At 43.5% G+C, this 27,908-nt stretch overlaps 2 protein-coding genes across 7 annotated transcripts in view; one reads left to right on the top strand and one right to left on the bottom strand.

Moving 5' to 3' along the window:
* MAPK8 (mitogen-activated protein kinase 8) overlaps positions 1-22,882 on the top strand; it is a 28,047-nt gene extending 5,165 nt beyond the window's left edge. For 3 of the 5 annotated variants that reach the window (XM_081911804.1, XM_081911805.1, XM_081911806.1), the window contains exons 2-13: positions 626-725; positions 3,143-3,304; positions 4,416-4,545; positions 5,309-5,367; positions 5,483-5,621; positions 6,131-6,296; positions 10,712-10,783; positions 13,473-13,655; positions 14,114-14,238; positions 17,112-17,175; positions 18,693-18,770; positions 21,305-22,882. In XM_081911804.1, coding sequence (XP_081767930.1) covers positions 3,147-3,304; positions 4,416-4,545; positions 5,309-5,367; positions 5,483-5,621; positions 6,131-6,296; positions 10,712-10,783; positions 13,473-13,655; positions 14,114-14,238; positions 17,112-17,175; positions 18,693-18,770; positions 21,305-21,450 — 1,320 coding nt within the window. In that variant the 5' untranslated portion in view covers positions 626-725; positions 3,143-3,146 and the 3' untranslated portion in view covers positions 21,451-22,882. Of the gene's footprint in view, positions 1-625; positions 726-3,142; positions 3,305-4,415; positions 4,546-5,308; positions 5,368-5,482; positions 5,622-6,130; positions 6,297-10,275; positions 10,348-10,711; positions 10,784-13,472; positions 13,656-14,113; positions 14,239-17,111; positions 17,176-18,692; positions 18,771-21,299 lie in introns of all 5 variants that reach the window. The other 2 variants (XM_081911807.1, XM_081911808.1) reach the window with 2 other exon arrangements.
* Positions 22,883-25,604: 2,722 nt separating this feature from the next.
* Positions 25,605-27,908, bottom strand: part of ARHGAP22 (Rho GTPase activating protein 22) — a 38,107-nt gene continuing 35,803 nt past the window's right edge. For both annotated transcript variants that reach the window (XM_081911749.1, XM_081911750.1), the window contains one exon: positions 25,605-26,231. In XM_081911749.1, the coding sequence (XP_081767875.1) occupies positions 26,003-26,231 (229 nt within the window). In that variant the 3' untranslated portion in view covers positions 25,605-26,002. The remainder of the gene's footprint in view (positions 26,232-27,908) is intronic.

Genomic DNA, 27,908 nt, shown 5'->3' with positions numbered 1-27,908 from the left:
TTCTGTATCCTGTTACTGGCTTCTGGGTGCAATTCCCTTTTTGTGTGTCTGGACTGAGGCTTTGAAAGAGATGTCTCATATGGTCCTGTGTCATCCTTTAGAAGAACTCCAGATGCAGATGAAGCCTGCTGTTTTCCTACCCCCGGCCCTCTCTTCTGCTTACAGTCACTGCAGAGAAGTAACAGTAGCTGGGGAACAAGTGTGGCACACTTAGAGCTGTGGTTCCCTGGACGAGACCTTGTCCTTCGTAACTGTCATCTGCTGCCTGGTTTTCCTATCCGCTGATTTTCAGAGGTGGAGGATGCCAGGAGACTCATGTAGTCATACTTCGAGAAGCTTTCAATGAAAGCGATGGCTACTTTGTTTTAATGTCTAAATTAATGACTGATAGCTTCCTGGATGGAAAAATGGGAGACAAATATTACAAATAAATAAAAATGTCAGTCCTGTCTCCCCCACAAATGCCATTGTGAGGTTCCTTGCCCACATTTTTGTATAATTAAAGGTAGAAACATACACTTTTGCCTTTAAAAAACAGCAAAAGTTGAGGATCAAGGCCAAGCATTCATACTATCCAGTGCAAACGCTGCAGTATTTTCACTGGGTTTTTTTTTCTTCATTGCAGGGCATCTGTTGCTTGCTGTTCCAGCCGATTAACTCCCATGACCAGTAAGGCAGCACAACGGGACCACCCACGAACAAGGGTTCGGTTTCTGCATACCCAGGTGACTCCACAAATATGTAGGGGAAAAAACTGGATTTAAAGGCAAGGTGGGGGAACACCAACACTGAAAGAATGAGAGAGTTGTGTGTACTGTCATGGAAACATACATGACAGAGAAGTTGGGATTGTGAGGGTGCATGATATCAAGTACAAATCCCCAACCAAGAATCCTTCAGGCCAGGAGTTAGGAATCACTGACTTATCAGGCATTGGAATCCCAGACATTGCTCCCCACGATGGAAGGCAATAGAGCTAGTGAAACAATTACAGAGTCTTGAAAAGGGCTATCTACCCTGCTTTTGGTTCTTAGGGTCTCTGCCCCATTTGCAGTTTAAAGGAGACAATTTGTGCTTTTCCTCTTATCCTTTCTCCATTCCCAATCAATAACTTCCCCCAAGCAATCTTAAGCTACAAAAGGTGCATACTGGCTGTAGCTTAAAGAGACTTTGAGGAAGTGGCAGAAACAAGGCTCAAACAAGCGTGTGAACTTTTAGGGACACACTCCACGAATCTATAGTAAAGGTTTGGGTAAGAAAAATATTGCCACTGAAAGTTTTCCCTTTGGGACTGCTCAGACAACAACCAGAAATTGTAATCTCCGGATTGTATACCGTGACAGCTCTTGTGTGGGGTTTGCTGAGTGCAGAATGGAAAATGATGTGATACAGGACTCAGGATGGAGATACAGTTAAATGCTGTGGGTTACCGCATGTTTGTTCCTGGGCTGTTGCCAGTCTCTCTCTACCTGCCCCCGTTTTATTTTTTTAAAAATAAATTAAATTATAAATATTATTGATAGACCTCCTATCTCTTAAATTCTAGAAAAGTAAGAGAATGCCAGGAGGGAGGGAAGCAAGCATGCAGGTGGCAAAATAAGAGTGGGACAGTATTAGTTTCTCTGCCCCTCCGTTAAAAAAAATGCAAAATGCCATCCCACGTTACACTGACATTCTGTGCTATTTATTCATGTTTCATGCTAAAAAGAAAGGAAAGAGGCTTAGTGCTTTTCATTTGGAATGCTGTTAGGAAGACATTGCTAAAATGTGTTTCACTGAGTTCTGAAAGGTCACCCTAAATCTGCCTGCCAAGAACAACCTAGGGTGCTGCCTTTGAACTATACATCTCTTAATTGTGTGACTCAGTACCTCAGAACTATCTTTCACAAGCGGGTGAAGCTTCCTTACTCAAAGCCATCTCACCCACTATTATCTATTCCCAGTTAACAGAAGCTCATCAGGGTCTTGGACACAGAGAGGCCTTTTCTTGCCTCATACATTCTGGTATCACTCTAATGAAAGATGTATGGAATTGTACCTGGGACCTTTTGCAGAAAAAGCATTGTGATCCCTAAAGGAGAAGTTTTACTCTTCTTTCTACCATCAAGGAGCTGAGCTGAGCTGATGTTGAGGGAGTGCAGTCTTACTAGAAAATTCTTTCTGTAAGTTTGTTGATGTCATGAGCCCCATGGCATTCTTGGGAATCGGGATTGAGTTGGCAGACTCTGAAGCACGACGTGGAAGAAAGATGGGGAATGTAGGCACTCTGGGTTGGACGAAGTATCTCCCCCTTCCACTCTGACTTTGGAACGAGGAGAAGGTATGCCAGCTCTGCCCTCCAACCTTCCTGTGGAGCAGAGAGACCCAGTGGAGAGTGGGAGAGGCTTTGATCAGTCAGGGGCAGAAACTGAACTCATTCAAGAGGCTAGACTGGAGGGCACTGCTTTGTCACCTGGAACCAGGTCTTCACAAATGGGAACAATCCCACCCACCCCGAAGGGGTGCACACTTGCAATCTCAACATTTCTGTTGAGAGACTTGCGAGTGAGTGTGCCTTATTTAAAAAAAAAAACTGGCAAGAGGGGCAGGGAAACTTGCTGGGACATCTTTGCCATTTTCATCTGGTTCTGAAATTCTTACCCTGCTCCAGAACTCCTGTATCCTCTTGAGTTTGTGTCTGCTTTCCAGCCCATATTAAATTGGACCTCTTTCTTTCTTAAAAGCAAGAGCACCTGTCTCTGTTGAGCAGGAGTTGATACAGTTGGGATGGCTGTAGCAAAAAATGCAGAAAAGTTTTCAAACTTTGACACACACACACACACACACACATTTATATTTATATATTTACAATGGTACCTCTAGATACGAACGGGATCCATTCCGGAGCCCCGTTCGCATTTGGAAGCAAACGTAACTAGCAACGGCATGTCTGCGCACACGCGCACCGCTTTTCGCTGCTTCTGCGCATGCGCTTGACGTCATTTTGAGCGTCTGCGCATGCACAGGCAGCGAAACCCGGAAGTAATGCGCTCCGTTACTTCTGGGTTGCCGCGGAGTGCAACTCGAACATGCTCAACTTGAAGCGTATTCAACTGTATGACTGTATATGCATAGGCATGTAACATTTTCCGTGTGTTTGCAGGTTCATGTCTTTTAGATTAAAGTGTTCGACTAACGGCGTCATGAGCAGAAGCAAACGTGAAAACAACTTCTATAGTGTAGAGATTGGAGATTCTACTTTCACTGTACTCAAACGATACCAGAATTTAAAACCTATTGGTTCGGGTGCGCAAGGCATAGTATGGTAAGGCTTTTCCTTTTTTAAAAAAAGCTCAGTGATGAAATCTCAGTTTGTTTAAAATGCGAACATGAGCAAAACTGATTGACGTGCTACTTGAATGCTAGATAGTACTGGTTGCTAGAGAACCATTGCTTTTGTATATACAGTGCCCCAGTCCTTTTATTGTAGCGCAAGGTGAAAAGAGGGAATAGAACCAGATACAATGACATCAGGTCACGTAAAGGTCAAGTGTAACTAGGAAGTAGGTGTGACAGGTACAGAATTGGGAGAATAGCAGTTGTATGCACACTCCTGTCCATGAGAACAGCAGCAAAACTCTGCCTCAAACCAATGAAATATCACACCTCATAAAATGTGAGAATAAGTCTCCTGATTGAAAATAACCGCAGAGGGCTATCTTTTTCGATGAATGGATTGATTAGCCTTTTCCCTTCCTGGCATTTTGCCTCATCTAAATCACCTTCTCTGTCTTGCTTTTCTGCAAGCACGAGGGGGAAAAATTCAGGGACTTTGTATCTTGTCCCTTATGGGTTGGAAAGCAAGCAGGAGAGAATGATTTTGAGAAGACAAAATGTCAGAAGGGAAAAGGGTTAAGCAGCCCACCCGTGGTTCTCTCATTGAAACTAGCAGCCTTCCACAGTTGCTTTTCTTCACTTGACCAGTGGTTGTGGACAGTTTTGGGCCCCTTGGACAAACCAGTGTATTGAACATTCAGTGGCAGCACCACCTCCACTGTCTACAGCAGGGGTGGAGAACCTTTTCAGCCCAGCAGGTTGGAGCCTGAGGTTCACCACCCATGGCAGATCACCTGATATCACCATAGAATCATAGATGACATCTTTGAGATAAATGTTCTTCGTAGAAGCTTTACTATGAGCTGTACAATCTGTGAGTAAGCCTTTCGCTTCAGCAATTATTTTCCCCACAAACATTTCACAGTATTGGAATATTTAAGCTGTTTGGTTCTTATTCAAATCAGAACATCTATAACACTGCAAACCTCTTTCAGATCCTTGACTGATTGTGTTTCACGGCTAGGTCTTGACTCCAGTCTCCCAGTCTTCTTGTCAATTTTTATACAAATATGGTTATGACAGTTCACTTACATTTACAGTGCAGCCTACGATGCTATCCTTGAAAGAAATGTAGCAATCAAGAAGCTAAGTCGGCCATTTCAGAACCAAACCCACGCCAAACGAGCCTACAGAGAGCTTGTCCTCATGAAGTGCGTAAACCACAAAAACGTAAGTACATTTGTTCATCGTTTAAATATCAACGATAAGGGTCAGACTAGATGTGAGATCATTCTTACTCATGCATTTGCCACATTTGTGTGTAAAGATGGACAAACTGATCCTGTTTCTTTCACAATTGTTAACCTTTTGTTGTAAAAATCAGCATCCCATTCTCCTCTTTAATGCTTAAATAGGACAGACATCACGTCTAATTTGGCATAGCAAGAAAATAGCAAATAGGATACAGGACGGTTTAATTTGCTAGAAATGGATTATATTTTATTATGCTGATTTATACTATACTATCTTGATGATACTATACTGAATTGATGGGTTTTGGACATCAGCAATTTGGTATCTGTAAAATATTTATGTACGTCTTCGGCTAAACCTCACAAAGCGTTTTACATAAAAAGATGAAAACATGTGCAAATTAAAACTATATAACAAAACAGAGATAAGCTACAAGGAAAAATAACACTTTCCCCCATTCTCCATTTATTTATTTATTTCCACCCATCCTACCTTACTCATGCAAAGCTAAAATTGCATAAGTAAATTAAGTGCAAGATGAGAGTTACCTGTATACAGTACAGCTAGTTGGGCTTGTCTTTGAGGTTATAGGTGAAAATGTGAGAGAGCTTCAGTGAAGTTCTGATTTGATCAAATGCTATGTTTTCTTGCGTGTTTCTTTTTGCATTTATTACTTAACTCACTTAGAGACAAACAGACTGTTTGTGGGCCTTCATTGTGACTTGTTTCTTTCCCATAGATAATTGGCCTATTGAATGTCTTTACCCCACAGAAATCATTGGAAGAATTTCAAGATGTGTAAGTATAATTTTTTTGTAAAACTTGTTCGGCGAGTACATTACGAGTGCACAATTGATTGTATGACCTAAGTTGCTGCTCTCGTCTGATTTTACGTTTTGATGTTCTTCAAAAGTTACATAGTGATGGAGCTCATGGATGCAAATCTCTGCCAAGTGATTCAAATGGAGCTCGACCATGAACGAATGTCCTATCTCCTCTATCAAATGCTGTGCGGCATTAAGCATCTTCACTCAGCTGGAATTATACATAGGGTTAGTGAGATTGCCATTGTTTTAACATTCCTGTTTGGGGAGTATTTTTCTTTGCTGTTAAGCCAAAGAAGATTGCTGTTCACTTGAAATAAAACTGCCATGGTGGCTATGTTTTAAACCAACAGCAGTTTCAAAACAGCCTTCAAACGCAGACCTAGGTACAACACACTATAGTAGTCAACCCTATATCTTACTACAAGATAAGCAGATGAAAGGCACTCCCTAGCAGAGAGGCCACCTGTCTGGTCATTCGTCCAGATTACAAACTTAATCCTTTAGGGCAGGGTTGGGGAACCTGTAGCCTTCTAGATGTTGTTGAATTCCAACTCCCATTGTCCCCAGGCAGCATGAGACTTCTGGCTGAAAAAACTCCTCCCCACACTTGTATCATAATTACCAGTTTGTTTTTTATCTTCTACCGGGGACTTTCATGCTTGGCTTAGAATAATCTCTCTCTCTCTCTCTCTCTCTCTCTCTCTCTCTCTCTCTCTCTCTCTCTCTCTTGAAAGGATTTGAAACCTAGCAATATAGTAGTAAAATCTGACTGCACGCTGAAGATTCTTGACTTTGGATTAGCTAGAACAGCAGGAACCAGCTTTATGATGACACCTTATGTTGTGACTCGTTACTACAGAGCACCAGAAGTCATCCTAGGGATGGGATACAAAGAAAATGGTCAGCAACTTTCATTTTGTCCCTTAACATAATGTGCTTTATATCTTCTGTCCCTACACCCTGCACGTTACATTTTACATTTTTCTCAGCTGCTGAAACTTATTTTTTAAAATAACACCATGACCTAAGTATGCTAAATGTTTAATCCCACTATGTTGTGTTGAAAGCATGTTAGGAAATACTATTTATGCATTGAGGAAACATAGGATGTTTAGATAAAATATGCTCTTGGGGCAGTGTTTTATTCTGTCTCCACAAATAACACTTTCCCACTCTATGCTAAGTCCCCCTTGATCTCATGTTTGACATGGAGGTTACAATTTTAAGCTCAGTTATCTAGAACTGATAATGGAAATGGATGTAAAACTTCATTCAAGCCACCACTCAGTTATCAGCTTTTATCCTGTAAAAGCTGCAGTGTGGTGGCTGCTGCTTGTAGCCTGAGATGGTGGCCAATCTCCCACCTTCTCTAGGGATTGGAAAGGCAGGTGGATTTCTGTTGCAAATTTACATTTACCAAAAGCTTTCCCCACCATCTCCAAATAATGAAGGTGAATGAATAGGTAGGCTTTCCCAGAGAGATAAAGACAGATGAATGATCAGAAGCAGCAGTTGCTCCCTGCATCTAGTACTTACACAATCCTTCCTGCTGTGTGGCTATGAGAGAGGCGTAACTGTGGAGATGACAGCTGCTCCTTTCCTGCTATCCCTGTGGGCAGCACTGAAGGGAGAATTAGTCAAGCAATGGCTGTAAGATGCACCTGCCTCCGCTTCCAAGATCTCACTTGTCATCTTCCTCTGGGAAGCCGTACCGCTCAGTCACACTCCTTTTTATACTCTCGGGTGGCGCTGTGGGTTAAACCAAAGAGCCTAGGACTTGCTGATCAGAAGGTTGGCGGTTCGAATCCCTGTGACGGGGTGAGCTCCCGTTGCTCGGTCCCTGCTCCTGCCAACCTAGCAGTTCGAAAGCACGCCCAAGTGCAAGTAGATAAATAGGTACTGCTCCAGCGGGAAGGAAAACGGCGTTTCCATGTGCAGCTCTGGTTCGCCAGAAGCGGCTTAGTCATGCTGGCCACATGACCTGGAAGCTGTCTGCGGACAAACGCCGGCTCCCTCGGCCAATAAAGCGAGATGAGCGCCGTAACCCCAGAGTCGGTCACGACTGGACCTAATGGTCAGGGGTCCCTTTACCTTTACTAGTAAGAGAGGAAACCATATTTGCTGCTTTTTATAGAGGTATCTACCATTTCTTCTTGCTTGTCCTCAGCCTCTCTCCGGGCAAGTGTTAGGGAGAGGATTGGGACACTAGAACATAGAAAGCTGCCTTATACTGAGCCAGGCCAGCTTTCTCACATCTGATGTCCTATGTGATCCCAGGTGTAGGGCAGGTCGAGATGTAGCTGCCAATGTACCACCAGGAGCTGTAAAGTGCACTGCTGATTGTGCCCTGGCAAGGGAAAGCAGGCTTCAACTCTCCCACTCATCAGCGGGTGGATGGTAGAGCCAAAGCCTGCTTCATCATCTGCACTAACAAGTTCCCCAGAGCCACAATTCTCAGAGTGGCTTAACAACCAGTCCCATTTATTTATTTACTTAGTACTAAATAGATTTATATACCGTCCTTCATCACAAGCTATCAGGGCAGTTCACAAGATAAAAATACAAGGTAAAAGCACAAATACATACCGCATTGGCACGAATATAAGCCACACCCGAATATAAGCTGCAGCTTTAAAACTGAAGGGGGAACCCCCCCCCCCAAATATAAGCCGCTCCATTCCTCACTGCTCCTGGCTGCATACTGGGCGTGGGGGAAGCCATGCTGCGTTGCTGGCGGCCTTTCCCCGTCCTTGCTCTCTCCCTTCCCGGCCTTGGGTGAGAGGACAGGGGACTATGCGCAGGGCGGGCGCTGCTTTGCCACGCTCCGGGCGCTGTTTGCCCCGCACTCCTGGTTGCATACCGTAAGGTCACAAATATAAGCCGCACTTTAACTTTTCATGGTCAGAATTTGGGGGGAAAGTGTGGCTTATATTCAGGCCAATACAGTAAAAACAAATCAACAATAGTTAAGATGAAAACAAAAGGAGTGAGGGGAATAGGGGTTTCCTAAGCACCTATAACTAACTGCGGCTCCAAGAATTACTTAGGGGAAGCCATGACTCTTTAAAGTGGTGCCAGAGTGATTGAAATGTATTGCGTGAATGTGGTTTCTTGTCAAGGACCTCAGAACTCTACTGCTTTAAGAGGTTCTGATGAACAGGAGCAGGAAATTCCCTACTGGAAAAGGAAAAGCTAATTTGCCTTGAAGTTGACCACGTTGTCTATAACAGTGTGATGCTTGTTTGTTTATTAAATCTCTGTACCAAACTTCATCTGAAATCACAAGGCAGTTTACAAAATAAAAACACAGAAATACATACCATAATAGGAAACAAAAACAATACCCCGTTCTCTCACACATAGATTGCTTAATTGGCCAAAGGCCTGGGAGGAGAAGGATGTTTATGCCTGGCACCTAAAGATATGTGACAAAGAGCTTCCCACAAACAGGGAGCCAGTATAGAAAAGGTCTGTTCTTGTGATTCTACCCTCCGAACCTCCCATTGAGGAGGCACAGGTAGAAGGACCACAGATGGTGATTGCAGGGTCTGGGTTGGTTCATACGGGAAGAGGTATTGCAGTCCTGAGCTGTTTTAAAGCTTTATAGGTCAAAACCAGCACTTTGGAATGGGCCTGGAAACTAATTGGCAGCCAGTGCAGTCAGGCCAAGAACGATGTTACATGCTCAAACAATCTTGCCCCGGTGTTAGCACACCAGTCCACCATAGGAAGCTGTTTCAGGGAGCCCTGGTATAAATTAAGGGGTACCTTGTGATAAGAAAGAACGCTATGCTTAGAATTCAAAGGAGACACTTTTTGCATAGCAGCTGCCTTAGCTCCAGTGACGCAGCCTTGTTTGTGGCACATTCTTCCCAGAGAAGGCTCTCCATATGGATGCCACTCAACTTACTTTGGATGATGGTGCTCCCGGAGAAGAGACTCCAGAGGTGAACGAAGTACATAGGCAGGTTGTGGTGGGAGCAGATATCTGTTCAGGTACCTGTGTGAAAAGCACAACTACAAGTGTTTAGTTAGAAACTTGTACCCCACTTTGAATTGTGCTCAGAAATGGCCTGGAAGTTCTCTCGATACCCTCCAGGCAGTCCTGGTGGCTGTATTATGAGCTAATGGTAGTTTCCAAGCAGTCCTCAGAGGCAGGCATGTGTATAGTACATTAGAGCACTCAACACTAGATGTTTATCAGAGCATGGATAATTGTGACCAGGCTGTCTCCATCCTGGAGATATCCCAGCTGGTATGCCATCCTAAACTGATAAAAGGCACTCTTTTGGCACAGAGGCTATCTGGGCCTTTGGTGACAAGGGTGCATCTAGGAGCCAGCCTTGATATTTTAGAGTGAGTGCAACCCATCTAGAACCGGTTGAACACAGTCTGAATAGATGAGCCACCTACGCCACTGATATTCTACCTTTTTGAGATTAATTCTCATTACTAATTATGAACCTGTGTGTATTTTCCTCTGTCATTTCAGCTGTTTGTTAAGGAATTTGGTTATTGTTAATCTTTTCTTAATGAACAAGAATTTTTGTTTTTTTTAAAAAAAGCTTTCAAGTATTGGGGGTTTACTCTACCAGGGACTTCTGCTTAGTGAGTCGCATTGAAATGTAATGGGAGCTATGTAAGGACGCTATTCTCCTGTGACCATTATTGCTTCCATTGGGTCCCACTCAGAATACGTTTTGGACATATGGAGCTGTGTGTGTGTGTGTTCTAAAAATACGTTTACAGCTTGATCCCATGATTGCTTCTTCCTTTTTGGTGCTTTCTCTGCAGATAGTAAAATGCAGTCATGCCCTCCTGCTTCTTTAATTTTCAGTGACAATTTGCTTTGCTTCTTCTTTTTGTGCTACAAACATAGTGGATTTATGGTCTGTTGGGTGCATTATGGGAGAAATGGTTTGCCACAAAATCCTCTTTCCAGGAAGGGACTGTATCCTTGTACTGCTGCAGCATGTGAATTTTTTGGTAACTAATACCTTGTGACTCTCTTCCCCCTTTGTCCCCCCCCCCCAAATATTCCTTGGAAAATGCTTATAACTCCCTCCACCCACCCTTAAAAGGCTCATAATTATTTCCTCTGGATAAGTATAAAAATTTTTAGAATAAATTTGGTTCTATTGAGGCTGCATTTAGCAGTAGGAAATAGTCTCTGCTGGTATGATAGCAAGCACATCTTCACTTTTCTCATTCATTTTCATCCTGCACTGCTCTTTATTATCATTGGTTTTTTTTTCCTTTTAAAGTCCTTTTTGCTTTTCTTTTAATCAGTTAATGTCATTGCATTTTGTTTTCAGTTGACATTTGGTCAGTGGGGTGCATCATGGGAGAAATGATCAAAGGTGGTGTATTATTTCCTGGTACAGACCGTATCCTTACTTTGGGCCTAGAACTGAATGATCAAAAGTCAAATGTATTCTAGCATTTTCCTTTTCAACATCAAATAATGCTGTCTCCAGCTGCTGAGGCTTTAAAATTCTATTGTTTCAAACATGTTTACAGTTTGCTGTTTGCCCCAAATAAGAGCATAGGCCTACTTGCTTTGTAAACAAAGTGGTTTTTATAGGCTCCAGAACAGTAAAGTTTTGTGTTGATTAACAGTTCCACCAGCTGGAGGAACACCTTGTATGGTTGTGTCTTTGTGTGATTTGGGCTTGAACACAGAACTGTTTCTAGTGGGCAGCATGCGCAAAATTAGTGAGATCTATTTAATATCCTTCTGCTTTTTTCCTCTGTAACTTTATTTTCTGCATTTTCTCCTTTCTATTGAGTACCCAAGTGTATTGTCTTAATTGTTTATGTTTAGGTTATGTCCTAACAGAGCTAGTTATTTAACATTCTGTTAATCTTCATTTGTGTGTGGACACCTTCATTAGTGGTACTGCTATATTCCTTGTTAGCAATCATTTCTCACTCGTATAACGCCGCTCTAGGCACCGCGAATGTCGGGGCCTGGCTCCCGGCATTCGTGGAGCCGCTCTAGACACCGGGAATGTCGGGGCTTGGTTCCCAGCATTCGCCGAGCCGCTCTAGGCATTGCGGATGTTGGGGTTTGGTTCGCGGCATTCGCGGAGGCCTCAGAGAGCTCCGTAGGCCCCATCGATGTCCGGGTTTGCCTCCAGGCAGCGGCGAGGCCTCCGAGAGCTTGGACAACTTACTTCTGGGTTACAATCATTTGTAACCCGAAAAACCGTAAGCTGAAGCGTTCGTAACCCGAGGTTCCACTGTACTGTCAATCTTCTTGATATTCCCTGCAGTGTGATTAATAGGGCAAGGGGTGTTTTGGAAGACACTTTCTCAAGTGATGATCACGGGTTTCCCCAAATTACCAGACATTCAAAATGGAGAGATACAGAAGTCATGGGAGAGTTCAACTACCCTGATATCTGTTGGAACTCAAATGCTGCCAGCAATGTAAGGTCCAGCAAATTCCCCAGTTGTCTTACTGACAATTTCATCTCCCAGAAGGTTGAAGACGCAACAGGGGGATCATCTCTCTTGGTCCTGGTCCTCACCAACAGGGAGGAGGTGAACTGATCGATGAAGCAGAAGTACTGGGAACCTTGGGAGGAAGTGATCACGTCCTTTTGGGTTTCATTATACAGAGGCAACGTAAAGTTGAGGGTGGTCAAACATGCACTCTGGACTGAAATCAGAAGGCTGATTTCAAAAAGCTTAAGGAACTAGTGGGTGAGATCCCATGGTCAGAAATAGTCAAAGAGAAGGGATGGGAGTTTTTCAAAGGTGACATATTGACAGCACAAATGCAGATAAGTCCAACAAGAAAGAATAGTGAGAGGCACCTAAAGAAACTGGTGTGGCTGCACAAGGAGCTTACAGATGAGCTGAGATTTAAGAAGGGCATGTATAAGACATTGAAGAAAAGGGAAATCATGAAGGAGGAGTATACCTGAGTAACCTACAGCTGCAGGGAGATGGCCAGGTGCAAGAAAAGTTACTTATTTATAAATACAAGGATGGTTTCTTTGGCTATGCTCAAGGCAAGAGGAGGATATATTATAGCCTCTTCAAATATCTAAAGGGCTATCACATGGAAGATGAAGCAAGCTTGCTTTCTCTGGCTCCAGAGAGCAGGACCCAAACCAATGGATTCTAGTTACAAGAAAGGAGATTCCGACTAAACAGGAAGAGCTTTCTGACAGTAAGATCTGTTTGATAGTGGAACAGCCTCGCTTAGGAGGTGGTGGACTCTCCTTCATTGGAGGTTTCTAAGTAAAAGTTGGATGGCCATCTGTCATGGATGCTATAAACGAGATTCCTGCATAGAAGGGGGTTGGACTAGATGACCCTTGGGATCCCTTCCAACTCTACAATTCTATGATTCTGTGATTTCCTAAGAGTACTTCTTGGCCCAGGACCATAAGATCAGCAGACATTATACAGAGAGTAAAGTTATTAAGCTACGTTCACATAGGTGTTCCCTATATGCTAAATGGTTTGCTACTGGGTTTGTATGGTGTGGCAGACGATTTTGAAATTTGATATTGAATCTCAGGTTGTGATGTCTTATTCTGTTGATTAGGCTCCTGATTGGAGAACTCAGATTAGTTCAACTGGATCAATTCTATGTGAGCTTTCGTATTTGTATTCTCAAGGTTTAAAAATCGTTAGTATGGTGAAAGAAAATAGTTTCAGTTAAACCTGTTGCCAGATTGTTTAGAAAGAAGTAATATTCAGGTATTTTCCCCTGTAGTTTTCCTGCTAAGTTTTCTAAACTCTCCAGAACAGTCTTGAACGTGGCAGTCCTAACATTGGAGGGGGGAACTCAGATTTTCAGTTGATTCAAATTCTTTCTGTTTTCTATATTTTTCTGAAAGCCTCTAAGTGGCATTTTGAAATGCATGAGATCCTGTGCCCCAGGTGAGACAAGCCCTTGTTGAGATTGTAGCGAAAAGAGCAGTTATTTGATTTAGCCATCATTGGTTCTCTAACAAGTTATTGTTGGCCATAGCTCTCCCATTTATTGTTGGTGTAGTTTTAACATGGCCTTTGTCCTGAAGGCTACATAAACAATTTTCCTTAGCTGCTTCACCTCAGATATTGATCAATGGAATAAAGTTATTGAACAACTAGGAACGCCGTGCTCAGAATTCATGAAGAAGCTTCAGCCAACAGTGAGGACATACGTGGAGAATAGGCCTAAATATGCTGGTTATAGTTTTGAAAAGCTCTTCCCGGATGTCCTGTTTCCAGTTGATTCTGAACATAACAAACTGAAAGGTAAGAGTTTTGTGCACTGCTCCACTTCGATTTCCACTGTGGCAGACACAAACCCACATGCCTCTTTCCCTTTCCAGCTCAGATGGAGGAGTCAGAGGCTAGTTTTGGTTCTGTGCTTCTATCCAGCAAATGCAGAACCAAAACAAAGCCCAGCCTTCTTTCCATCTTCGAGAAGCGGGTTGGGATAATCCTCTGTTCCAGGGTTGGGACTATGCCTTGCATTTATCTTGCTCTCTAGAGGCTGGCCTGACATCGCCATGCTGAAAGTAGTGAGCAAGACTGTAGAGCCTTGCTCATAAACTACATTGATATTGAAACAGCTAGTTTGGTTGTATTGCCAAATAAGCTGTATAATAATAAGTTTGTTCCTTAATTTGCTTATGACTCTCACCCCAACCTTTCCCATGCTGCCCGAAATGTTTAAATTTAACATCCTATGTTACATGTTACTCCTGCAGCCAGTCAGGCAAGAGATTTGTTATCCAAAATGCTGGTGATCGACGCATCAAAAAGAATCTCAGTAGATGAAGCTCTACAGCACCCATACATCAATGTCTGGTATGACCCTTCAGAAGCAGAAGCAGTAAGTTTTATTTATTATTTAGAATCTGGATTCTTTTGCTGACAGGGACACCACGGATCATGGTGTCTGGTGCCGGAAGATAGCCCAAAAGGCTGATTGTCTGCTCTACAGCTTATAGTTTACTCTTTACATTATTGAATTGGAGTTTCAGAAGGTTCAGGATAAGCTGAGCCAAAATGGGAGGCATTGCAAAAAGCTTTGCCAGAATAGAAATCAACTCCCTTTTGAAGGAAAGTGGTCCTAAAACTACTTTATTCTGAGATGATCCCTAGGCTCTGTTTGCCCTGGCACATAGCTAAATCTTCTCTTCTTTTTGTTTTTGAAGTCATTTTTTTATTTTACAAAATACAGATACAGTCATACCTTGGGTTGCGAATGCTATGGGTTGCATGTTTTTGGGTTATGGACGCGCTGAACCCGGAAGTACCGGAACGGGTTACTTCTGGGTTTCAGCGCTTGTTCATGCGCAGAAACACCAAAACATGCTTTGCGCATGCGCAAAAGCGCATAATCGCATCACATGTGTGCGCAGACTGGGTTGCGAACGTGCCTCCCGCACGGATCACATTTGCAACCCAAGGTTCCACTGTAAACGAAAAGTAAAAAACAAACCATATCTATATAAAGAGATTCTCTGAATCTCAGGACTCCCCCCCCCCCATCCCCTCTATGGGGTCTCACAGCACATAGCTAAATCTGACTGGCTGTGTAGCAGCCATCATTAAATTTTTTACATGAAATATATTAGTCACTTTTTTTTTTTTTGCTATGGCACCTCAAAGTGACTTATATTGAAAACAACAACACACACATGAAAACCGGGGAAAGAAATACATTAAAACATCCCACACACTGTAGAAGGCCATAGATAAAAGCCAAATGCCCCACGTATAATGCATTGCGCAGATAGGGGCGCAGCTTGGGCCATCAGCCGAAGCTGGTGGAAGGCACTCCGCGCCACTGAGGTCACCTGAGTCTCAAGCGACAGCAAAGGATGCAGAAGTAACCTTAAGCTATGTATCTGCTCCTTCAGAGGAAGTGTAACTCATGGGTAGGTAAACTAAGGCCCAATCGCCTTTTCAATCTGGCCCACGGACGGTTCGGGAATCAGTGTGTTTTTACTTGAGTAGAATGTGTCCTGTTATTCAAAATGCATCTCTGGGTTATTTGTGGGCCTGCCTGGTGTTTTTACATGAGCAGAATGTGTGCTTTTATTTAAAATGCATTTCTGGGTTATTTGTGGGGCATAGGAATTCGTTCATTTCCCCCCCAAAATATAGTCCGGCCCACACAAGGTCTGAGGGACAGTGGACCTGCCCCCTGCTGAAAAAGTTTGCTGACCCCTGATCACTGCAACCCCTTCAAGAGCAGGCGACTCCCCATCTGTCCAGTCTAGGGAACTGTCCATTAACAGTGCCTCAGTCGTAACTGGACTGAGTGCCAGCTTGCTGGCTCTCATCCAGTCCACTGCCAAGGCAAGACAGCGGTCCAGCACATCTACTGCCTCACCTGCCGATGTAAAAGAGAAATAGAGCTCTGTTTCGTTAGGATATTGCTCCAAAACTCCAAATGACCCCATTTAGCAGTTTCATGTCACGAAGCTAAGACTGCTTGCAAAAGAGGGAAAGGGAGATAAAATTTGGCTGCCAAATATCTGTGAAAAGGGTAGGATTAAGCCCTGGCAGGAGGGGCCTTCAAAATAACTTGAAGAGCATTTGGCTCAGCACTAGATTATTATTATTATTATTATTATTATTATTATTATTATTATTATTATTATGCTTTTTAATGACTCCTCCACATTATGTGCAAGCTTCAGAGTTTCTGAGTTATGCTGCAAGTGTCATTATATGAATATTTATTTATTTATTTGTGGGGCGGGATTTTCATTTGTATTGTCGTTTCCACTTTGCTGATGTCCAACTCATGGACGTCTTACGCATCATGGGGCAGCTTGGCACTCATAACTCCTAAGCCTTTATTATGCTGCATACAGCTAGTTGTAGCATTGGGATTATTTTCCAGAAGTGGCTTGAGGAGACATTTTAGCACACGAATTAGCACTGCTGATTAGCAGCCTAAACATAGAGGGGACTCAGTGAATTTCAGAATCCTGCTGTGTAGCAGGAAATGTAGGGAAATGCAAGTGGAATGCTGGGCATGTACAGTATTCCTACAAAGCAGCGTTGGTCAGCTTAGAGGCACAAGTGTAAGTTATGCCACTTCTTGTGGAAAAGGTCCATTTAAATTATCTATGTTTATGCATGTGATCGGGACGCGGGTGGCGCTGTGGGTTAAACCACAGAGCCTAGGACTTGCCGATCAAAAGGTCGGCAGTTTGAATCCCCATGATGGGGTGAGCTCCCGTTGCTCGGTCCCTGCTCCTGCCAATCTAGCAGTTCGAAAGCACGTCCAAGTGCAAGTAGATAAATAGGTACCGCTCCGGTGGGAAGGTAAATGGCGTTTCCGTGTGCTGCTCTGGTTCGCCAGAAGCGGCTTAGTCATGCTGGCCACATGGCCCGGAAGCTGTACGCCAGCTCCCTCAGCCAGTAAAGCGAGATGAGCGCTGCAACCCCAGAGTCAGCCACGACTGGACCTAATGGTCAGGGGTCCCTTTACCTTTACCTCTAGCCATGCGATCAACATTGGGCCCTTGTCACAATACCCTCCCCCAGTGACATAGCAGGAACAAAAATTCTACATAATGATAGGTCCTTGGAGAATTTCGTGGCTGGTGTTTAATGCAAAATAATAAATTGAGGGCCTGTCTGGTATTAATATCCTGGGATCAATGCATGATTATTCTGAAATTGAGAGCGTAAATTTATATTTGCTAACTTTTATTCAGTTTTCTGCTACATTTTTGTTTTCAGCCTCCTCCAAAGATACCAGACAAGCAGCTGGATGAAAGAGAGCACACAATAGAAGAATGGAAAGGTGAGGTTAATACTTTAAGTGTTAATATTATTACCAATGAAGCTGCACTGTTTTAAGATGTTAAAGTGTGGTGGGAACTGCATTTGCCCCCACAAACTGTGTTGGGAATAACACCCCCCAACAGTTTTCTAGATCAGCAGGTTCCTGAACACTTGGCTTGGTTGGTGGTTCTTTTTCTCAGCCTTTACTGCTGTAACAACAACAACAACACAAATAAATAATAATTTATACCCCGCTCATCTGGCTGGGTTTTCCCAGCCACTCTGGGCGGTTCCCAACAGATGACTAAAAACAGAATAAAACTTCAAACATTAAAAACTTCCCTAAACAGGGATGCCTTCAGATGTCTTCTAAAAGTCAGATAGTTGTTTATTTCCTTGGCATCTGATGGGAGGGCGTTCCACAGGGTGGGCGCCACTACCGAGAAGGTAGAAGTTGTGCAGGCTTATTCATATACAGCTTATTGATATCTGTTGGATCAGACCAAAGGTCCATTTAGTTCAACATCCTGTTTCCCACACTGGCCAACCAGATGCCTTTGGGAAGCCCACAAAGAGGGCAATGAATCGCAGGAGTACTGTACTTAATGTTCAGTTATCATTTTGTGCTCACAGCTAGGTCAAGTAGGAGATTGGTATCCATTATTTCAGTGCCTTCTTATGAAGGAAGTACAAAATCTAATCTGCTTGTAGCTGGAAAAGAACAATGAAGTGTGGGTATCATGAATAAGTTAATTAAAGTGGAGTGAAAGAATACGATCCTGTGTAAGTATCATCATCTTTGCATGGCCAGGGAGGCAGTTAGTTGTATGGCTCAGAGTCATGCAGAAAAGGAGAGAACAAAGGTCAGAGAGAAACTTGGAACAAAATGTGTGGGAATTAAGAGTTATAAAAGGGGCTTCTCCTTGAACTTTGATAAAGGCATTGCTTTTAAAACCCCTTGCACATTTTAAGAATTGGGTGTTATAGTATCCATTAACTCTCTTTTGATACATCCAAATGGGATCTGTAAAGGCACTATAATGGCCCCCTCTCTTCAGGACTAATATCCATGCCTCTGTATTTTTCTAGAATACTAACTCTTGGAAAAGGCACCCATTGTGTATTTGATGTCTCTTGCTTGGGTAGATTTTCTGTTTCTGATAGTGTTCTGAAGTTTTGCTAGTTTTGTGGTTGAAGACTCATTTGACGCAGAAGCATTTAAGGAAGCCAGCATTGCCTGCAGATATCGAGGAGTCGGGGTGGGTGTGGCCTTTTCAAAATGCTTTTTTATGTGCTCATCCTCAAGAAAACCCTGAAGCTGTTTGCTCAGTGAGTTGCTCAGTTTTGCAAAGTGGAGCAGAACGGCGGTATTTCACGGGTGCATTGTTTGACTTGCCTAATGTACTACATTCTCTGCTTTCTGCTTGATCAACAGAGTTATGTTCAATAGAACATGTGATACTTATTATATAGGAGTCTGTTTCTCTGGCTTGTTTGAAATACTGTATGGATAACACTATACCTGGTGATTTTCAGAGTTGATTTACAAGGAAGTTATGGACCTGGAGGAGAGAACCAAGAATGGCGTTATATGTGGACAACCGCCTCCTTTAGGTTGGTTTACAATAAAAGTGCTGTTGCTCTAGTTTCTGCCACTTAGCCCTCTTCAGGTGTTTGTGCTGGAGCATGGAGAAGGAAGCGAGGACAGCCCTTCCACATTCCCCTCCACCTTCACTACTTGGAGAAGAACTGTCTGTACCAGGCAACTTGCTCTACAGTACTCATGTGCATTTTACACACATACCCAGTTACCCATTATTGCCATGTTATAGTAAGTCATTTTAGTAGTCATTAGTAGTCATTCACCTTCTTCCCCTGCAACAAGGTGGCAGGTGTAGATCTGTTAATATCTGCATGCAGTAAATAGACCTGCCTCCTTCACTGTGAATAGCCATGTGCAGCTGTCTCATGTCTGTGGGGCCTATTTGGGTCTATCCAACCTCAGAAAAAGTCTTTGAGGGATACAAACACTAATCTCAATTCTCTGTTGCTAGATGTTACCTTAAGAACATGAGGTGGAATAATGAAGGAACAGGTTCAACATTTTTGTCTTACAAACATCCCATCAGTGCAAGCGTATCAGCTTGGCAGATGGAATTATCCAACCCCACAAAGCCAGTTGAGGAGGGGAAATCCCTGTTATGCAAGTGGAAAGCCTTGCTTGCGCTGGGCTTCTGCTGGCAGGATCCATTTGGTGAATCCCATCCAGTTTTCAGTACTTACTCCATCAGCCCTTTCCCAAATCTTTGTGACTGCTGAACTCTGGAGAAATAACTCACTGAGTTAAAGGCTGCTTCTCCACTTGAGCTCAGAGAGTTTTGCTAGTCTGCTTTCTGTCTGTCACTTTGAAAAAGCAGCTTTTGGGGGCCCCCAGAGAGACTGAGGACTTCAGGAAATCCCTGATCAGACTTGCATTGCCTAGCTAACAGTGTAATCTGACTTGGGCATATGCAAACCTCACCTGAATCACCCATGTTTGCCTTGTAATTCAGGAAGGAGATCCCTGTTGGTTACCTGGTCTTGGTTGGAGCCCTATAATTGGGGGAGGGTTTTTTTTGTTTGTTTCCATTTTAAATAACTGGGAGTTAGACATCCTTGCTGATCTACTTCAGACCACTCAGAGATCTACTGGAGCCCATTTCTGGCGTAGACAACACACAGCAACTGAAACCTTTGCGCCAGGCAGGCAAGTCACCCTCCACTCTGCCCACGTGTCATAAGCTCACCTGCGCCCCTAATGATGGAATCCCCCAACTTCCAGAGGCGTATCCTCTGTGGGCATATTTGTTCATCCTACCAAAGGGTTCTTTTTTCTCTTCAGAGCAACTTCCACCCCCCAGGGCCTTCATTCTCTGTGACTATGGAAGGCTTGCAACTCTGGCAGTGGGGTGCTGTTATCATATCCCTTGAAGGCCTTGTCCCCCAACCTCTCTGACTCTCAGCTTCCTGAAGTCAGCTGCCTTGGCCTCACGGGGACGAGTTTGATCCCTGAGGGCCAGGAGCTCATGGCACCAAGCACCCATCCACAACCTCTGTCCAGCAGAGAGGCATGTAACATTCTGCACAGTATGATTGATAGCCCTTAGACCCCTCCTGACTTTCTATCTATAGTGCCTGCTGTTTGTTAGGTAGATTTACTGTGGATCGTGGCATTTCTTACATCAGTAGCTTTGTAGGGGAGTAATCTGCTCTGGCCGCCTCACTCCTACTGCCAGACTCACCAGCTAACATGACCCTTTGCCACAGGCTGAGATGCTTTGCCGACTGGGCCACCCTTTTTTCTTTGCTCACAAAATGGACTCCCTGGCTTGGTTGCCCTGATTTGTAGCCCTGACTAGCTTCCCCCAGCTGTTGCTCCAGTCAGGAGCGCCTTGTTAGAAAAATGCAAGGAGGAGTGGCTCAATTATTGGGCTGTACCCGGTTCCAGTGAGTAGAAATCTGAAATGGGATTTGGGGACATCTCCCACCCCCATGAATGGATTCTTTTTTGTCAGGGGGGTTGACAAAGGTGGGTTAAGGTAAAGATATGGGCAGTGAAGGACCTCTGGGATTGCAAGAAGTTGACTCCCTGTGGGACTTTTTAAAATTGAGCTGATTTTTAACTTATTTTGAAACTTAACCAAAAGCTGAGCTTTTAACTTGGATTGAGTCTTACCCTTCCACTTAGCTCATATACAGCACTTATTAACTCTGTGATAAGCTTAATCTTGAGCTTCAACTGAGGGTGGTTGGTTGGTTTTTGTTTTAGAACCTAAGTTGCCCTCTAGCTTTAAGTTGCAACTTAGACTGTCTGGTTTTTTAAAACGGCACTGAAAGCTGACACTCGAGGGGTTGTTTTAAAGTAGATCCTAGTTTTTAACTGGTTTTAAGTGGGGCTGAAAGCTGAAACGTTTAACCTGGAATGAGCTCTAAGCTTACACTTAGCTGATGTGCTGTCCTGGGTAACCTAAAACTGAATTCTACAAGACTTAAGTTTAACCAGCCTGTTATGAGCCAAGTGCATTAATGGCCAGTCAGAGTGAAAACGAGCCAGTGAAGGAGGCCAGTCTCTCTGTAACCGAATTGATGTTCTGTTTCTCATAGCACAGGTGCAGCAGTGATCAATGGTTCTCGGCATCCCTCTTCATCGTCATCTGCCAATGACGACTCTTCAATGTCTACTGACCCAACATTGGCCTCCGATACAGACAGCAGCCTAGAAGCCTCCGCAGGTCCCCTGGGTTGCTGTAGATGACTACTTGACGTACTGGGGGACGGGGTTCTCTTAGTTACAAAAATTGGTGGTATTATTTGGGGGCGTGTTTTCAGAAGTAATTGTGGGATTCATTTCAGAGTGCTAATTTTAATTTAAGTTGCGTTTTAAAAGTAAGCCACAATACTTTCCTGTAATAAATTGTACAGTATTAATAATTTTTATCATGAGTTTTTAAATTTGCATATGTTTTACTACTGTGATGTGGACCTCGTTTTTAAAAATTACATTATTAAATGTAACATTGCTGTCCCGTTTGTTACACGACAGCTTTATTTAAGGTTTACTTGAGTTTTGGAATCATTTTATTAGGGTATCTTTGTGTGTTGCACACCCTTTTTCAGTCCATAAGCTAAATGTTTTATTTTTAGCCATTTGAGTGGTTAAACTTATCTAATTATAGGCTAAGGTATAGCCACGGAGATAGCAGTCGTGAACAGAGACATCTCCTGTGGTATATAGGGAACATTATATAAGCTCTGACAATGTCACATTTTCTTGTGCCCAAAGGAATCACTGAAAACAAGATGAAGAAGTATGATAGATCACGCCGCCTTTGCCATGCAAATTTAACTTGCCCCATAGTTAAATAGATTAACAATGCAAATTCATGTTTCCCACACTGAATATGGTTCTGTGGTCCTCATTTCTCTACCTTCCTTGCATATTCAGGCTAGTGCATCTCTTAGTTTATAAAGCGTTCTTTCCCCCAAATTTAGCACTTTCTCCTTACCCAGCATCCTGTTGCTTCAGGATCTGCAGCGAATGCATTGCATAAGATGATGCTGCAGGAACGTCCATTGTGCTGCACTGACAGCGTTCCTCTTTTGCCTCACCGTGTCATTAGAGCGGCATAGAAACCCCCCCAAAAAAAACTGACAGTGGGTCATTCTGAAGCCATGAGAATTGGGTAGCATTTCAGCACAGAGATCCCAACTTTGGGCGCGCTCCCTTAAAAAAACAACAACCAACCATCAACAACGAACTATGTAGAAATGTTAAATATAATGTAAAATGGTGCTGCTCTTCACTGAAGTATGTTAACTGTTTACAGTGTACATTATTGAATGATATTTTTTGTGCAACCGATTAAGTTCTGTGTGAGTAAAACAATCATTGGGAATTTGTCCTTAGGAAATGCAATGTTTGTGAATTTAGGCTGTGCTGACTGCCTTGCGTAGATAGAAGTATTTTGTGTAGTGGATTTAAATGTGAACAAAACTGTACATCAGTGCTGCCTACAGAAGCAAATATTAAACGATAGCACAAGTATCTTGTTGGACACAACCACGAAGGCTGAGAGAATTGAATCTTGCCTGAAACTGTTTGGTTCTATCCATCCAGTTCTTTGGAAGCGAAAGTCTGTTTCTTTGCTTGCTTGCTTGTTTTTAAAGAGAGGCTACTTCTTTTCAAATTTTTGTTTGGTCTGTGTTTGTTTTCAGTGGCTGCAAGAAAAGCAAATGTTTTCAGGCAGCATGGGAGAAAATAGGATTGGGAGATTTCACATTGTTTGCCATTCTGGAAAGTGACAGAATGGCAGGCAGTAGATTTGACGGGTGGGTAGGGGAAGATGGGGAAACTTTGCCATGTGGTCCAGATTTTGATGATGTAGTGGCATTTATTTTCTAACCCTGCCCCTTACTACCCTCGGTAGGGCAATTCCATACCTCTTTCCATCCCAGAATATAATGGTGCCTTTGTAGACCCTGGCTTTCTTCTCGTTCAATACTCTTTCAACCAGCTATATACCCCCCTGCCCTGTGCCTCCTCTGCCAGTGAATTCACATAGATTCAAATAGAGCTATTGATTCATATAGGGCATTCTCGTTTTATCTTCTCCACTTCTTGGGGTCAGAAACTGCAAAGCAGAGAGACTAGCAGGAAAAAGCAATAAATGTATAAACCACAGGCAACAATAGCGGTGCTTTACCAGCTTAAGCTGAACTGCTACCACACTTTAAAGGGTTGGGGGGTTGTGTTCAGAACTGGGACCCCCTCCCTCTAGTTGTAGTGGGATTTACAAGGCTCTTACTTATGTTAAATAGGTTTGTTTACTTTAATTTTGAACCATGGCATCCTGGCAGTGAGTAAAAGTGTGTCATCTTGTTATGGTCCTTGAGGAATGGGTGAGCTTTGATGTTTGAACCAGTGATGGCATTATGGGCCCAGATTAGAGATTCTGGTGCCCCCAGATCTTGAAACCAAAGTCTACAGCAGCCATCATATCTAGTTTGGTTATAGTTCTTAGAGCTGGTCTGAAAAATGATGCAAATGGTGCTCTTTGTTAATTTTTGGGAGCTCGCTTGACAACTCTTGAAAATTCCCAAGTCCTGAAGCCCTTAACCTGAAGCCCACAGTACAGAATGATGGACAGAGTGGTGTCTTGAATGAATGTTTCCCTTTTCTATAGCTGGAAAAAATAATCAACACCTTAACTGAGGATTACACTCAGATGCTAAACAGTGTGCATGGGCTCTGTCTTGCTTGTGAGATTCTAAAGAGGCTTAACCACGTCTGGATATTGGGCAGTGGATTACAGTCACTCTTATCTTTCTTTCCTCCGATCCCAGAAAAGCAATTTCTTCTTAAACATTTATTGTGCGCATGTCTATTATCCAGCGTCTCACCTGCCTGGTTTCCCTGAAACAAACTTAATGCCATTTTTGCAAAACCTGTGAATGTTTCTGAACTGTTTAAATGCTGTTTTGCGTACTGGGTCCCTCAAATTCCATCGTTTGGTTGAAGGCACTTGACATTTTTCCGGGGCCTCCAGCATTCTCCTTGTTGCCTACCCTATCTCATCTGAGAACACAACCACAGCCCTTCCCCGCTATGTCAAACAGATCTAATAGAGGCAGAAAGTAGGGCTACTTATAAAAATTATAATAAGCCACATGTTGTGCAAAACCACATCAGAGGAGGAGATTCGTGTGGCTTTTGGGCAGCTGGGTATTGTGGGTCAAACTCCAAAACACTTTTCAACAGAGGTTCTCCTAAAACGTAGCTTGTTTGGAAAGGGCATCATAGAACACATCCTAAACTTCATTGGAGGTTGAAGAGAATTGAAAGGAAGTGAACCAGTAGCAGGGTTGTCCCTTCTGGTGAATGGAGCTCCATAAAATAATGCAGTCTGAGAGATGCCGGAGTCCTGGGGGATTCCTTGCTCACATCCTGCTTGTGGAATGCTCCTGGGGAGACTCACCTGGAGCCTTCATTGTACATCATTAGGTACCAGGCAAAAACGTTCCTTTTCAACCAGGCCATTAGCTGGTTTAACATTCTATGGCTTTTCATAGAATCATAGAGTTGGAAGAGACCACAAGGGCCATCGAGTCCAACCCCCTGCCAAGCAGGAAACACCATCAGAGCACTCCTGACATGGTTGTCAAGCCTCTGCTTAAAGACCTCCAAAGAAGGAGACTCCACCACACTCCTTGGCAGCAAATTCCACTGTCGAACAGCTCTTACTGTCAGGAAGTTCTTCCTAATGTTTAGGTGGAATCTTCTTTCTTGTAGTTTGGATCCATTGCTCCGTGTCCACTTCTCTGGAGCAGCAGAAAACAACCTTTCTGCCTCCTCTATGTGACATCCTTTTATATATTTGAACATGGCTATCATATCACCCCTTAACCTCCTCTTCTGCAGGCTAAACATGCCCAGCTCCCTTAGCCGTTCCTCATAAGGCATCGTTTCCAGGCCTTTGACCATTTTGGTTGCCCTCCTCTGGACACATTCCAGTTTGTCAGTGTCCTTCTTGAACTGTGGTGCCCAGAACTGGACATAGTACTCCAGGTGAGGTCTGACCAGAGCAGAATACAGTGGCACTATTACTTCCCTTGATCTAGATGCTATACTCCTATTGATGCAGCCCAGAATTGCATTGGCTTTTTTAGCTGCCGCGTCACACTGTTTAAAATGTGGGGGGGTTTGGGGGGGGTATTGATTTGGTTTGCATATGACCTTGCTTTTATTGTGCATTTTGTGTTGGTATTTTGTGTTTTTATGTTCTGAACTGCCCCTGGAGCTTCAAAGGAAGGGCGGCATGCAAATTTAATTCATAATAATCAGTTGCTGTTGACACCGTAAGCTGGCAGTATTGATTATGCAAGCAAGCAGTTATGCATAGGATAGAAATGTTGACTATGCGGGTTCATTTTAATTTAGCAGATCAGTTAAATGTTGCAAACTGAACTTTGTGCTCCCGCATAGGAGAAGGCAGCGCATTTCTTCAGCAGAGTTCAAGCACTTTGCAACCATGCACAGTATCACGCTTGCCCTGGGCCATTGAAAAGAAACTGCTAGAAATGATAACAATCCCCCTTGCTTTCCAGATAAGAGGTTCAACAACTTCCTTGCCAATCTATCATTTATCTTCAGCTGTTAACAACTTCTCTGGCAGTTCAATACTATAATGTTTGTAAGCTAGTAATTTAGCAAAAGTTTTCCCACACCACTGCAAGCAAATGGGCAAAATTGATCCATGCCATTTTGAAGTGGGGAGCAGGGCAGGAGGAATCTGGCTGGCGGCTTCTCTTTATTTTGGGGGGCTGGCCATCTGGCTTTCTGCAGTCAAATCCCCCAAAGTTTTGAAGAAATCTTCCATCTCTTCTTGCAGGAGGTGGTTTCTCTTGTCTGCATCATTCCGAGCCCTCTCAGAGTTCCGCAACTTGATCGCCAGCATTGTGTATTTCTTCTTTTCTTTATCAAGCTCCTCTTCTAATCTTGCCACCCTCTTCCTCAGTTCCGTGTTTGCTTCTTCAATCCTTAAAGCCAAGAGAGAGCAGGAACAAGTTAACAAATGCTTCCACATGTTTATCTGTGATGTGACGACCTGCCATAGAAAGCCTGGGAAAGTCATGTCCCCATAGTGACACAGCCAACCAACTTTGTTTTGTACTGTACTAGCGCAGGACATTTTCCTGCCTGAAGTAGAACCCAAATACAACACACAGGGACAACAGTTTTAAAAAGTCTGCACCATTCAGACACCAATTCCTGCCTTCATCTATCTCCCTCACATGGTGCCATTGGAAGCATGTCATATCACTATGGACTCAGCTACACAGTTCAATTTATGTGATGGTGCTGGAGGAGACTCTTTGAGAGTCCCATGGACTGCAAGAAGATCAAACCTATCCATTCTGAAGGAAATCAGCCCTGAGTGCTCACTGGAAGGACAGATCCTGAAGCTGAGGCTCCAATACTTTGGCCACCTCATGAGAAGAGAAGACTCCCTGGAAAAGACTCCCTGGAAAAGTGCCCTGATGGAGGGCACAAGGAGAAGAGGATGACAGAGGACGAGATGGTTGGACAGTGTTCTCGAAGCTACCAGCATGAGTTTGACCAAACTGCGGGAGGCAGTGGAAGACAGGAGGGCCTGGCGTGCCCCTGTCCGTACGGGCCAGTCGTGTCTGACTCTAGGGTTGTGCGCTCATCTCACTTAAGAGGCCGGGAGCCAGCGCTGTCCGAAGACACTTCCGGGTCACGTGGCCAGCGTGACGAAGCTGCTCTGGCAAGCCAGCACCAGCGCAGCACATGGAAATGCTGTTTACCTTCCCGCTATAAAGTGGTACCTATTTATCTACTTATCTACTGGGACCGAAATTTGGGAGCTCACCCCGCCGCGGGGATTCAAACCGCCGACCTTCCGATTGGCAAGTCCTAGGCACTGACACATACATACATACATACAAACATACATACATAACAACAATAAATACATTATAAAAATGTGACACCAGATGGTGCTGTAGAGCAGCAATCCCAAGTCAATCAAACTTTCCATTGGGAGCTGTATTTTTTATAGTGTTTTTAAATATCTCTAGATCCAGCCCTTGATGTACGGCAGGACCAGCCCTCAGTTTGTGTATGCAAACTTTTCAGTTGCACATAAATCTATAGATGCAGACTGCTTACCTAACCTATTATGTAACTCTAAAAATGTAGTATTTGCCTGCTGAAGTGGTGGGAAAACAAAATACCTTAGGGAAGACCCCCGAGGTATTCACACCCATCCCTGTGCGGAAACACCATTCAACCTTTTATTAAATGTATCTCCAAAATGCTAAAGCAAATCTACATGGCACCAATACTTTTTCTGTATCTCTCTTTGTGCTACCATGAACTACAAGATATAGTGGAAGTGAAATTACTTCATCATGAAGCACCCTGAGTGCAAGCTGATGTCAAACATATTCCCACATCAGCATGGACATTGCGGCTTAAGCTCTCTGATTCCCCTGGTTTTTTGTGGAGGGGGGTATGTGTGCAATTGTAAGCACACCAGAGACTTCCAAAAAGGCAACATCTCCAAGGCAGGAGGGGAAAACCCAAATCCAAGTAAATCTTGGCAAAAATCAGAAGCTGTCCTCTTGTCCTTTGTTTTTATCCCTGGCATGAGCATGGTATTTCTTGTTAAATAGTCTTCCTAAAACACTATC

Source organism: Podarcis melisellensis, assembly GCF_964234715.1.
Source record: "Podarcis melisellensis genome assembly, chromosome: 5".
In the NCBI taxonomy this organism is placed as follows: domain Eukaryota; kingdom Metazoa; phylum Chordata; class Lepidosauria; order Squamata; family Lacertidae; genus Podarcis; species Podarcis melisellensis.
This window is presented reverse-complemented; position numbering and strand designations above follow the sequence as displayed.